Below are 12,708 nucleotides of genomic sequence, written 5' to 3' on the forward strand. Positions count from 1 at the left end.
TCATCACTCTTTAAAACAAATCTCTTAATGCAGGAAGAACAAGTGTCAGAAGTGTCAAGATTTTTAAAAGTCAAGATTTTCATGGTAGAGTTATTCCTAAAAGCAAGAACAACTCAACTCTTTCCTTTTATCATTCCTAGACACCCAGCATAGGCTGGCATGGTTCTCTGACAGCCAGGATGCAATGTATTTAGAGAAAAAAACCAGGGCAACACTCATGCCAAGCAGTCGTGGTGACTTGGCTTTGAATGTCACACAGGTCAGACACCAGGATAAGCATCAAACCAAGCTCAAAACCAATTTTTTTTTTCCTTTTAAACCTCCAGTGTGATTTGGTATTGGGAAATGGGTCAGACTGACATCTACTGTTTCCCCATGGAGATATATAGCCTCAATAGTGGCCGAGCGACCTTTCCCACACTGTCTCTGAGGTCTGCTTTCAGTCCCTTGGCCAGCCTCTCTCCCGAGACTGACAAAGCCTGACTGAAAAGTTACTTTGGTGATGTGCACAAATTCTCTGCCTGGCCCTCTCCACTCCTGTGAAATGCCCAGCTCTTAGGCACGACCTTCAAATCAATGCTCTGGAGGCAAAGAGCTCCCAAGACCACTTTTCTTCTCTTTCCAGTTTTTCCTTTGAGGCCCACAGACATACGAGTGTCTGGCAGAGCAAGGGCATCCGAAGCCATGGGCTTTCTTTTCTAGACTACTACAGTCACCTCATTCAAACTGCCGAGTCTCTTGATTTATTTAGCAAATTTTAATCACCAGATGGATGCACATTTAGGTAGCTGATTCATAGTTGTATTGATCTTAGCCACACAGCCAGACTTCAGGGGGGTGTGAAAGGTGTCACACCAGAGCTGTCAGACTATCGCCCCCAGGGCCCCAGGCCCTTCGAAGAATGCTACCAATAAAACGAAGGCATCACCTACCCAGAAGGCCCCAGCTTTTCTTTGGATTCCACAAATTCTTGTCCCATCTTCATCTTCTCCCATTCTTCCTTCCGTGTCTTGATTTTACGTGGATTTACATTCCCTCGATTTGGATTATCTTTCTTTTCTTTCTATAATGAAAAGAAACAGAAAAACCTTTGTAAAACATTATTCCAAAGTCCTTCATTAAAATTCCATCCACCTTCAGGGATGCACACCCAAGAAATGATTTGCCTAGGCAACATACAGTAACTAGAGAATTTACAGAATTACTGGTTTTGGAATGACCTAGAGGTCATCTAGTCCAAACTACCTCCCAAGGTCAAACACATTCACTCAATCCAACCCTCAGACACCTCTATAGATGGGAAACTCACTACCTCTTGGGGTAACTCATTCATGTTTCTGAGCAGCTCTAATTGTTAGGAAGTTAGTAAAAAGCTATTTGTCACTCGCTCTGCCACGAAGGTCAGTCACTGTCTCTGGGACAAATATAAGGAGATAGATAACAAAACAAAATCAAACTACCAATAAGGAGTTCTCAGCCTGTGCAGCTGCACTCGCCCCTGGTGCTCTCTTGGGCCTCCCGGCAGCCATGCTAATGGGATTGTGAGGTTGCAACTGGTAGGTCATATGCTTACACACATCACTGGAGGTCTAAGGGGAGAGGCGCGGCTCCCCAAACTAGGCCTATGCCCTCATCCCACCCCACCCCATCAGTAGTGAAGGTGTTAAACTGTTCCTGTTTGTAAATCAAACACTGTAGAGCCCTGTGCTGCTGAGAAATGAGCTGCAAAACTGGCGGGGAAGGGACTAGCCTAGCTTGAGTGTCCAGCAGAGTCAGGTGCAAATTGCAAGAGAAATAAATGGTGAATAGAAAAGTCAATTTCTAAAACTCAGCCTGAATATACTCAATTGTTAATAGCTATGCTAGGGGGAACAAACACATTTTTGGTGTGATTTATACTTTCATCTTGCTTGTGCTTGGAGTGGACACATTTTTTAAAGAGTTTCACCTGGCATCCAAGCAAGCAGCCACTCGGAATGATTACTTCATATAAGACTGGCTTCCTTTTTATCCCCCTTCCACAATCGTGCCTACTGATGTGCAGAACAGAGGCCCCTTTCCCCTCACCCTATGCTTTCTCTTCTCTTTCATGATATCCTTGGTGTCCTGCAGCATCTTCTCCTTCCAAAGATCAAAGAAGTACGAAGGGTCTGTGTAGAATTTGAGTGCCTCTTTCCCATCGTCCCTGGGATAGAAATGAAGACAAGTAGCTGTCAGTAGACAGATGAGCTCCCAACCAAATCCAATATTCCAAATACCTACCAGTTAGCAGTTTTTACACTGAGGAATCAAGAAGTCATTCAAATTGACTGCATATTTCCTCTTCCCCACCAGCATTCCAATGCCCCCTGAATGGCACCTCTTTACTTATCTGGCTTTTTAAGAAACTTAGCCTTACTTTCAATTCCTGGTAGAGGAATTTGCATGGTCAGGGCAAGAACAGGCTAGAGCAGCAGGGATCCTGATTATTTCTAATGATCTGCATGGCTACAGACATCTCCCTGAGGATGTCCTGATATCCTGGCACATCAGAGGGGATTTCTGCCATTGGTTCCCCTTCTCCCACCAATTCCCCAGGACTCTCTAGGAAGCATTAGTGGCTTCCCACTCACCTGAAACCTGTACACCAATGTGGAGGTGCACATATGTACATTATGTATAGATATATACCCATGAGACCATATATGTGTGCAGCCGTTATTCCTCTGTAAAAACAGGTAACCACAGCAATCCACCTTCTTGCTCCCTTCTAGAATAGCTCCACATCCCCTACCCCACCCCCCAACCACAAGGGGGCCCCAGTGAGAACAGATGGACAGCTGTTTGATGACGAGATTTAATTACCATCTTTTAGTGGCTGTGACAGAAGTACCGAGACAGCTACTGAGTATCCATGTAAGGGTTACCTGCCAACCTTGATGACTGGATGGAACCCTGCACTTTGGCATGACTAAGTCTCTCTCTCTTTCTAGAAAGCATGTGCTCGGGGTGGACATTTATTTTAGCACTATTCTAAACTAAAAAGAATTAGAAAGGCAATTCTACTCCCTGGCCTGTCACAACACACAGAAAACATTTCCAAATCAAACACTAATGATTTTTATATTAAATCTTGTTCTGAGTTAGCTACACCACTGCTCATTTCTGTTAGGCCAAATCCAGATAATTGAGAGAAGAATGATAAAAAGGAAAATACCATTAACTGAAAAATAAACTTGTCTTAGTATCATTTGTTTACCCTATCCTATTACACAAGCCCTATGTCATACATCACAGTCCCTTCAGTATCAGGTGTACACTCTCTCCGTGCCCTGAAACTTCTCTGCCCAAATCCACCTCGATAAATGATGGAAGCTACAGAGTCAAATCTCTGTCCTGCTCTGCTAGCTAGTCCCTTTGAAAGCAAAGGTACAAACATAATTTTACACAGTAGTAACAAAGGACAGACGCTATGGGATAGATGCTATGTACTTTTATCTGTGTGAATAGCTACCATGCTCCTATTTCCCAGCTCCCTGGACCAGGTGGGTGTCCTTGAGTTTCACACACACATTCTACTTTGCAGTACACCCATGTCTTGCAGAAGATATCTGCCTCCAGCTATCTGTAATTACTTTTTACCTGTTCCAAAGATATTTATGGATTCAAGCAAGATAAATATTCACTTTCTGCCCCTGCTCAGTGGTTTTTTGCAGGATGATCACACTACAGACCACTGAAGGGGGAGGGGCTTTAAGTTGTCTATAAGGCTACCTGCTTTCTCAAGTTTAGCTGCAGGAGTACAGGTCCTTGCAGAGGGGAATGTCAAAAGGATGTTCTAAACAAAGTGAACGACACTCATTTGGAAGAATGCCAATTATTCCTTAAGCTTTGGAAGGACCCTGAGGGCCCAGAGCAGCCAGTCCACAAAGCTAGCCCCACTAACACACCCAAACATCTGGTAATCTAGTGGTTTCCGAGTAAGTGGGAGCCTTGCTAGAATGTTGCCCCTGGGATGCATGCTCTAGGACTGCTTTGTAACAAAGTCCTTTTGGTTCTATAATAACTAAATTCCTTGGATGGAATCCAAAATGGACCTGGCTTATACCAAATTAAACTCTGCCGCATGCAATGCTATAGCAAACTTCCAATATGTATTATATTTACTATGAATTTCAGAAACCAAACAATAATAAGTGACAAGTGTTTATATGGTAAACATTAGCTGCTGCTGCCACAAACAACTCTGGGGTAGGTAGTAAGCTTTTGGATACAATCCTCTGATGTAAACATCTTTCAATAAAAAGTCAATCTAGTGCTGTTAACCACAGGTCAACAAAGGGAGGAACTAGCCAGGTTACCTGTAAGGGGTAAGATTGTTGAGAGGTGGAGGAGTATCACAGGTGTTATATGTTTCCAAGACAGGTACTGGGAGAGAGTTTCTGTCAAAAAGCTTCTGGTCTTGAATAGTAGAGCTTCTGAAGGCCTTCCGGGTGTTGATTCCTTGCAGTGACACTGAGAGAAGATGGAAGGCAGGAGAAAATGGACGACAGGCTATCTGAGCAAACACTGAGTCACACCAGTCTGAGAGGCCTCAGCTGCTGCGTTTCTTGGCTGCGCCTGTCTGCAGCCAGGCTTTTTTTTTCTCCCCCTCTGGGGAAGCCCCACAAGGCTGTCAGCAGCCCAGCCATTTCGCGACTGAACAAAATGAGGCAACACAAAGGTTTACTATGTGGCCAGATCTAGCAGGCCTCTCCTTAGGAGGAATGAATCTTCCAAGTACTTTTATGGTAACAAAATACGATTGGGGGAGGGGGGATTTGAGCAAGAATTGGGGGAATGGGAGAAAGGGAGCGTGTGGGGGTGTGGTAGACCTAAAAAGGTTTCTTTACACCACCCAGGCTTGTGTCATTTCAAAGCAGAACTCCACAGGTCTCTGTGATTTTTTCCCCTCACTTTTTTATAAATCAGGAGAAAAAAATCCTAAGAAACTGCTCAGCAAAGCCTACAAATGCTGAGCTCAGCTTCCTTACCTTCTTCTTCCTTGGGATCCAGCTGAGTGACTTTAACTTGTAGGCGGTCGACCCTCTCAGCGAGGGAGCTTACCCGAGAGGCAAAGGTATTTGCCTGAGTAAAGAGCTCTCCAACAATGTCCTCTGCATATTTACCTGAAAGAACAAAGAAACCAAGACACTAGAGCATAAAAATGACATAAATGGTTAGAAAAACTTGCTACTAAAGATCTTATTCTCCCCTCCCCAATACACACAACCACCCAACCCCTAAGATGGTTTGGGTTACATACAGATGCTTGCTCTTGGAGATAGAAACGCACCCTCCATAGCCTGAGCACTCTGCATTTGTTCTCTAACTCACAGTCTTCTTGGCAAACTGAATAATCATGAACTCAATGCAGGCTGAATAACATCAAAAGGTATAATACAAAAAATTAATCCTGCAAGAGTAGACAATGTGTCTACACATCTGCCTATAGCCCTTAGCCCCTTGCTGCTCTGTAAAAGCACCTTGTAAAATGGTTCCGGAAAACAGACTGGGAGTTACAAGGACCTTGTAGATGTCTACAATTAACATGAAAAATAAGAAATTACATCCTCAATGGAACCTCCAAAGTACATTCAACAACCATGATGAGTTGTGGTATCTTCGAGGGGCCCTGAACTTACCAACAACTCATAGCAGAGACGTATAACTTCTAAGGGGTGAAAAGTTATCTTATGTTCTATAACCTACAACTTTGGAAGTCTTTGCTTTAGGTTATAATCCTTCAAATCTACATCTCAGGGAACAAGTGAAAAGCTGAAATTTTCAAGCCCTCCCTGAAAACCAACATACCAATGTTCTCTTTCCACAGTATCTTATTTTTTAGAAAAAGAAAAGAGTTCCGTACTTTCAACCCTGGTATGCAAGGAGAATTTGCAGCCAAAGAAACCTACCAGCAATTTGACGCTACCTCCATATTGTCATTCCAAGCCACAAAGCACATTCTTGCGAGGAATGAAAAGCGGCACACATGAATAAATATACCATCTGAGTTTCTTACGTGCAAGGTGAAGGTAGGCATAAGTGACAGTGCCCAACCAAAAAAACTACTGAGAACTATTTTAAGTAGGCTCTGATTTTTAGCTTCTAAACTGTATTTGTGCTTAGTCCACACTTGAGGGGAAAAATATCAGTCAAAAGGCCAAAACTGCACCTTCACGGTGAACTGCAGCTCACCTTCCCAGTGTAACCTGGAGAGTAAGGACAAGACCAATCAACAGCATATTCTGAATTGCTGGTAAACTTAGTCAATAAGGGGCGCCTGGGTGGCTCAGTTGGTTAAGCAACTGCCTTCGGCTCAGGTCATGATCCTGGAGTCCCGGGATCGAGTCCCGCATCAGGCTCCCTGTTTGGCAGGGAGTCTGCTTCTCCCTCTGACCCTCCTCCCTCTCATGCTCTCTGTCTCTCATTCTCTCTCTCTCAAATAAATAAAAATAAAAATAAAAAATCTTAAAAAAAAAAAAAACTTAGTCAATAAGGAGTTTCTAATCAGGAAGGAACAAGTCTTTGCATACTGAACAATCTTGTGATTTAAACAACCATGGGAAGCTCTTGGGTTCAAAGAACACAAACTGGCTAACGAAGCTGCATTTATCTGTTCAGCAGGCTGAGGATCCTATCTGATCCCTGTCCATAACTCAGCTAAGTGCCTATAAAAACCATACTGCATCATGTTCACCCAGGTAATGGAAACCTGTGATTGGAAAGCTAAAGCAGATAAACATGCAACATTACGTGTGAAAAATAAACCAGGCTCAAAAATATCTGTTAACCAGGGCACCTGGCTGGTTCAGTTGGTAGAGCATGTGACTTTTGATCTTGGGGTCGTGAAGTTGAGCCCACACTGGGTGTAGGGATTACTAAGAAAGAAAGAAAGAAAGAAAGAAAGAAAGAAAGAAAGAAAGAAAGAAAGAAATCTGTTAGCCGACTAGCTATTCTGGAGGAAAAGAAAAACCTGAATCAACCCACCTTTAAGGCACCAAGAGACTACCCAGGATTTCCTGCTCCTCTGTGAAGGGAGTAGTGGTAGTGCAAGTAGTGGCTGAATGTGACACAGTGATTTTCAAGACAAAATCTTACCCCCAACATATAAACATGCAAACACTGAGAATGCTATCTGAAGAGGGACTGAGGTGGTGGTAAGGTTTCCCCATCGTCACATCATCACATCAGGCCCTGGGTCTACTGAGAACTACAAGATGATACATGGAAGAAGCAGCAGACTTCAATCAGAAAAATCTGGAGTTAATCTCAGTTCTTTCTATTTATATCTGTATACTCTTCAGCAAGTCACAATGTCTCAGCCTCAATTTCCTCATCTGTAAAATGGGGTAACTGTATCAACCTTACCAAACTGTCATAGGTTTAAATGGGCTAAAAATGTTAGGTTGTTACAACGAAATTCTTCCTTATATTGCTCAGCCACATCAGATGACTTTCAAGACTGTGAGTATCTAAATATGCTGTTTTTGGGACGCCTGGGTGGCTCAGATGGTTAAGCGTCTGCCTTCGGCTCAGGTCATGATCCCATGGGATCGAGCCCCACATCGGGCTCTGTGCTCAGCAGGGAGCCTGCTTCTCCCTCTGCCTGCCTGTCTGCCTACTTGTGATCTCTCAAATAAATAAATAAAATCTTTAAAAAAATAAATAAATAAATATGCTGTTTTACACTTACAGGAAATTTAAGATATAATTCCAGTCAGTAATATGATAGTTCCTATTCTTCAAGTACTAAATATTACTCCAATCTCTGAAAACAGAAGTGTGATACCTCTATAGGAGAAAACCAAAGTACCTTGTTCAGAGTTAAATTTCGTTCATTCAGATAACCAAGACAGATCCACTATCACATCAGGACATTCATAATAGTTATCAACCACATTTTGCAAGAGATTCCAAAAGCAGTCTTCAATTTTTTTTTACCCCTTAGCAGAACTGTTCAAATGAAATCTTATGCAGAAGTGAACAGGTAAGGCTGTATTTTACAAATGTGATGCTGCTCTTGCTTGAAGTCTAAGTGAGAGTCTTGGAGGCCCCCAGTGGCATGGCCCCACTACACTCAGAAAACCCAATATCATTGCATGATTTCTTAATTACCCAAGTGAGGGTTCCCTTCTACCGGGTGGTTGGGATACTGATTCAAAAGTGCAGGCTGGCTGGCTGTGCCTGTATTTCCTAAGATATGGCAACCTAATATGTGAAATGCCAATCTCTCTGCACTGCGGGAAAATAAAAATTCTGGATATGCTATTATGGGGCAATCCAAGACTGTAGAATTTTTAGTTTTGTGCTTTATCCATTCCATAATCAGATTTTGTCTACTAGACCAAGCACTTTTGGCTGTAGTACATGAGGCCAAGGTCATGAATGTGAAGCACATACGAGCCTATTCGTGCCCCACTGTCTGCGAAATGAAATTCTAGTCATCTTTCAAGGCCTGGTTCAAATCTAACCTCCTCTATGAAGCATTCCCTAACTCTCCCTATACTCCCATACCATGCACTGACTCCCCATAGAAAGTATTACTTCCTTCCTTGTGTTCTCTATGTACCAACAGCAGGCAATGGTGGAGAGATGATAGGCATGAATCATTCAAAAAACATTTACTGAGCTTCTACTGGGTGCCAGATACTACACAAGATAAACACTGGGGTTTAAGGACAAACAAGACATGATTTCTGCCTTCAGAGAACTTTTAATTTAGTCTAAGAGATACAGATAATTTTCAATATAATGTGGTAGGTAGTAATTACAGGAACGTAATAGGAGCTCAGAGAAGCACCTAGTCCAGCCTGGAGTAGGAGGTCCTTACGCTAGGCCTTGAAGATCAGCTACAAGGATGGTGAGAGTTCTCCAGGCAGGAGGATCAACTGCAAGGGCACGACATGCAAGTATGAGAGACTATGGTCTATCTCAGAAGTACTACGAGTAGTTGATCATTCTTTCTTCCTTCCTTTTTTCCCCTTTTTCCTCCTTTCTCATTAAAAAAAAAAAAGGCCTTTTATTTATTTATTTATTTATTTATTTGACAGAGACACAGTGAGAGAGGGAACACAAGCAGGGGGAGTGGGAGAGGGAGAAGCAGGCCTCCCGCTGAGCAGAGAGCCCGACGCAGGGCTCGATCCCTGGATCCTGGAACCATGACATGAGCCAAAGGCAGACGCCCAACGACTGAGCCACCCAGGCGCCCCAAAAGAAATTCTTTTAAAAAGATTGTAAAATGGGGGCGCCTGGGTGGCTCAGTTGGTTAAGCGACTGCCTTCGGCTCAGGTCATGATCCTGGAGTCCCGGGATCGAGTCCCGCATCGGGCTCCCTGCTCGGCGGGAGTCTGCTTCTCCCTCTGACCCTCCCCCCCTCTCATGTGCTCTCTCTCTCAAATAAATAAATAAAATCTTAAAAAAAAAAAAGATTGTAAAATGGGAGATGGATTGCAAAAAATGAGACTGGAAAGGAAGGCAGGTCTTGAAAAGTCTTGAATGCCAGACCAAGAAACTTACACAATCCCACAGTGAGGAACAGGGGAGATTTTTAACATTTATACTCTTATTTAACAACACTTTTTAGGGGAACCTGGGTGGCTCAGTCGTTGGGCATCTGCCTTGGGCTCAGGTCATGATCCCGGGGTCCTGGGATTGAGCCCCGCATCAGGCTCCCTGCTCAGAGGGAAGCCTGCTTCTCCCTCTCCCACTCCCCCTGCTTGTGTTCCCTCTCTCACTGTGTCTCTCTCTGTCAAATAAATTTAAAAAATCTTTAAAAAACAACAACAAAAAACACCTTTTAGGGACGCCTGGGTGGCTCAGTCGTTAAGCGTCTGCCTCTGGCTCAGGTATGATCCCAGGGTCCTGGGATGGAGCCCCACATCAGGCTCCTTGCTCAGCAGGGAGCCTGCTTCTCCCACTGCCTGCCACTCCCCTTGCTGTGGCTCACAGAGCGCGCACTCTCTCTCCCTCTCTCTGACAAATAAATAAATAAAATCTTTTAAAAAAAAGTAAGTGGGGAGCCTGCTTCTCCCTCTCCCTCTGTTCCTCCCCTCCTCCCTGCTTGTTCTCTCTCTACTCTCTCTCTCAAATTCTCTCAAATAAATAAATAAAATCTTTAAAAAAACTACACACACTTTTTAAATTGCAAAAGTTAATAGATTCAACTTTCAAAAAGTCAAACAATTCAGAATAACAGAAGTAAAAAGTGAGATTTGCGTTTTGAGCAGACCACTCTGGCAGGGATACAAGTTTAAGATTTACAAGATTTTTAGGTTTACAGATTTAAGAGGGTTGATCAGAGAAAGGGAAGCCAGAGGGAGGATAAGGCAATCGTTCAGGTGAAAATCAACGAAGGTCTGAACCAGGGCAGTGTTGGCAGAGACAGAGAGTACAGCATAGAGCTGAGGAATTTTTTGGAAGTCTGACTTTACCTCTTACTGGCTGTTGTCTCTCTAGGCAAGTTACCTTACTTTTCTGAGTCTTCATTTCTTCACCTGAAAAATGGGAATACCACTACCTACCCTCAAAGGATCATCAAGGGGAATAAGTGAGATCATCTATGACAAGATCCTATTAAAACCTGGTGTAAAGTAGGCAATCAACAAATGTGAGACCCCCTCTCAACCTCTCCCCTTAAGAATTATTTATTTCTGTCTCCTCTGGTAGATTATGAGCTCCTGGAGGCAAAGACCATTTCTTATTATCGCTGTATTCCCTCAGCATCTGGCACATAAAACATGTTCAATACATGTTTATTGGATGAATAAAGGGTCAGTTAGCTCCACGACATGAGGAAATCTTGTTTCCATAGGCACAAACCAACCCTGGCCCTCCGATCGACTTCCTCCAGACAGGAGTGGTCTGATCACAAGTGGGAGAGTGAGCAATGACATCCAACACCACCACCCTGGAAAAACACCTGAGAGAGAGCATAACTCCTGCTGAGTGAGAGTAAGAAGCAACATTAGCTAGATGTCCTTTGTCCTATGGAGAAGGAACCAGTGTGTGATTGACTTCTACCCATTTGGCCTTCTCAGGGTGACAGAAGCAGAAACGATGCTTTTAAGAAGCGGTGAGGCTCTCCACCGCCTTCACGCGCTTCCCTGTCAGCTGCACTGCTGTCAGTGCTCCTCTGTGTAAGACCAGCACGGGCAGCGTTTCGTTTCTTCGTGACACCCCGTCCATGTTTCCCTAAGCCCTGGATCAACTGAGATAGTAGGTAAAGGCTTAGGAATCTCAGACCCCATATGTCATTTGGTCACAGAGCTCTGTCTCCTCAGGGCCCTGTTTTAAAGGTAGGGCCTGTTACTACCTGGGGGAAGGCAGGCTTTCCTGATATCCCACTGCCTTCACTAAGGGCAGTGATGCGATAGGAGGGGTGAGTGTCTGAATTAATTCATACCAAGATGCCTTTGCTAAGGAAGATCACTAAAATGGCAATTTGATGGACGTTCTTATGGGAGCTGGAATGGCACTAGACAAATGCAGAGCCTATCCAAGCATCTGCCCTTCCCATACCTCAGCTTCAAACAAAATCAAATAGATTCAGAGGGAAATCCAAACCCATGCATGTACCCCACCCAAGGCAGTCTCATTCATTCTTGCCAATTAAAAAAACAAAAACAAGTATCATCGAGCTGGCTTTCCCTCAGCTCCAAAACAGACTGAGCTAACCCCCATCTTCCTCCTAGAGAAGAATGGCTCCAGCTACACTTTGTGTCATTGTGTGTAAACGCAGCTTGCAAAACTCCCAATACCCTAGAGACTGCAAAAGTAATCTGTACCCTGAACTTGGACCTGGGGGCTTGCAGCACAATTAAATGTCTACCAGGGTAGACAAGTCAGCTAGAATCGCTCTGAGTGCATGTTTGCTTTACTCCGCTTTGGGAAGAAAAGTTGGGGGGAGGGGGTAGATAAAGACTATTGGCACATTTGAGGCTTCAACAAAGTCAGCTACATCGAACAGCTCGTGCAATTACAGGCACATTCCCCAGCCCAAGATACCGCTCTGTGAACCTCCCACTTTACACACAGAGAATTCTGCTCTGTCATTCCATCTGCAGTTTCTGCTGCAGCCCTTCCTGCTACCCTTCCCACAGATTTCTTTTGAAGCAGGTGGAGGGGGAGGTGGAGGGAACCTAGAGGGTAGTGGTAGATGAAGAAAGGGTTGAGGGGAAGAATCTGTACCAAAAAGGAACCTCTCTTTCGGGAAGGGGGGGTGGTTTACATTTTCAAATTACCTAGGGAAGGCAGATGGGGGAGAAATAGGAACACGGGAGGAGAAGGAAACTAAATAAAGAGCACCAACGACCCCTGAGGGCAAAGCACAGGCTCTCTGCGGCACTCACTCAGGCTGCCCAGCTGTCGGATGACATTTGCCAGGGTGATGTTGGTCACGCATTCCAGCTCGCTTCTAACGCTAGGCAACGTCTGACGGCACAGGTGCCTTGGCTCGATGTTCCTCGTTACTAACGGCATGGTGGACCTGCTTCAGGCAATGTTCTGAATGATGAAAAACAACCTAAAAAAGAAATAACAGGAAAGTATTACTCAACCACAAATTCCAGGCACTCTAGGGCTGTGTGAGTCTTTTTTTTCCCTTTTGTCTTGCTCTGATCTAAAACAGCTTTTAAAAAATCTTCTCTCCCCCATCATTTTTTTCTTTTTTAAGCCCCCCCCTCCCCACAA

The 12,708-nt window shown here is 44.0% G+C and overlaps 1 protein-coding gene across 2 annotated transcripts in view; it reads right to left on the reverse strand.

The window, feature by feature from the left end:
- WASF2 (WASP family member 2) overlaps positions 1 to 12,708 on the reverse strand; it is a 75,062-nt gene that overhangs the window by 9,159 nt on the left and 53,195 nt on the right. For both annotated transcript variants that reach the window (XM_021684153.2, XM_021684154.2), the window contains exons 2-6: positions 12,369 to 12,541; positions 5,013 to 5,147; positions 4,341 to 4,494; positions 2,068 to 2,185; positions 933 to 1,063 (exon numbers count right to left, since the gene is read on the reverse strand). In XM_021684153.2, the coding sequence (XP_021539828.1) occupies positions 933 to 1,063; positions 2,068 to 2,185; positions 4,341 to 4,494; positions 5,013 to 5,147; positions 12,369 to 12,498 (668 nt within the window). In that variant the 5' untranslated portion in view covers positions 12,499 to 12,541. The remainder of the gene's footprint in view (positions 1 to 932; positions 1,064 to 2,067; positions 2,186 to 4,340; positions 4,495 to 5,012; positions 5,148 to 12,368; positions 12,542 to 12,708) is intronic.

This window comes from Neomonachus schauinslandi, chromosome 4, assembly GCF_002201575.2.
Source record: "Neomonachus schauinslandi chromosome 4, ASM220157v2, whole genome shotgun sequence".
Taxonomy (NCBI): Eukaryota; Metazoa; Chordata; class Mammalia; order Carnivora; family Phocidae; genus Neomonachus; species Neomonachus schauinslandi.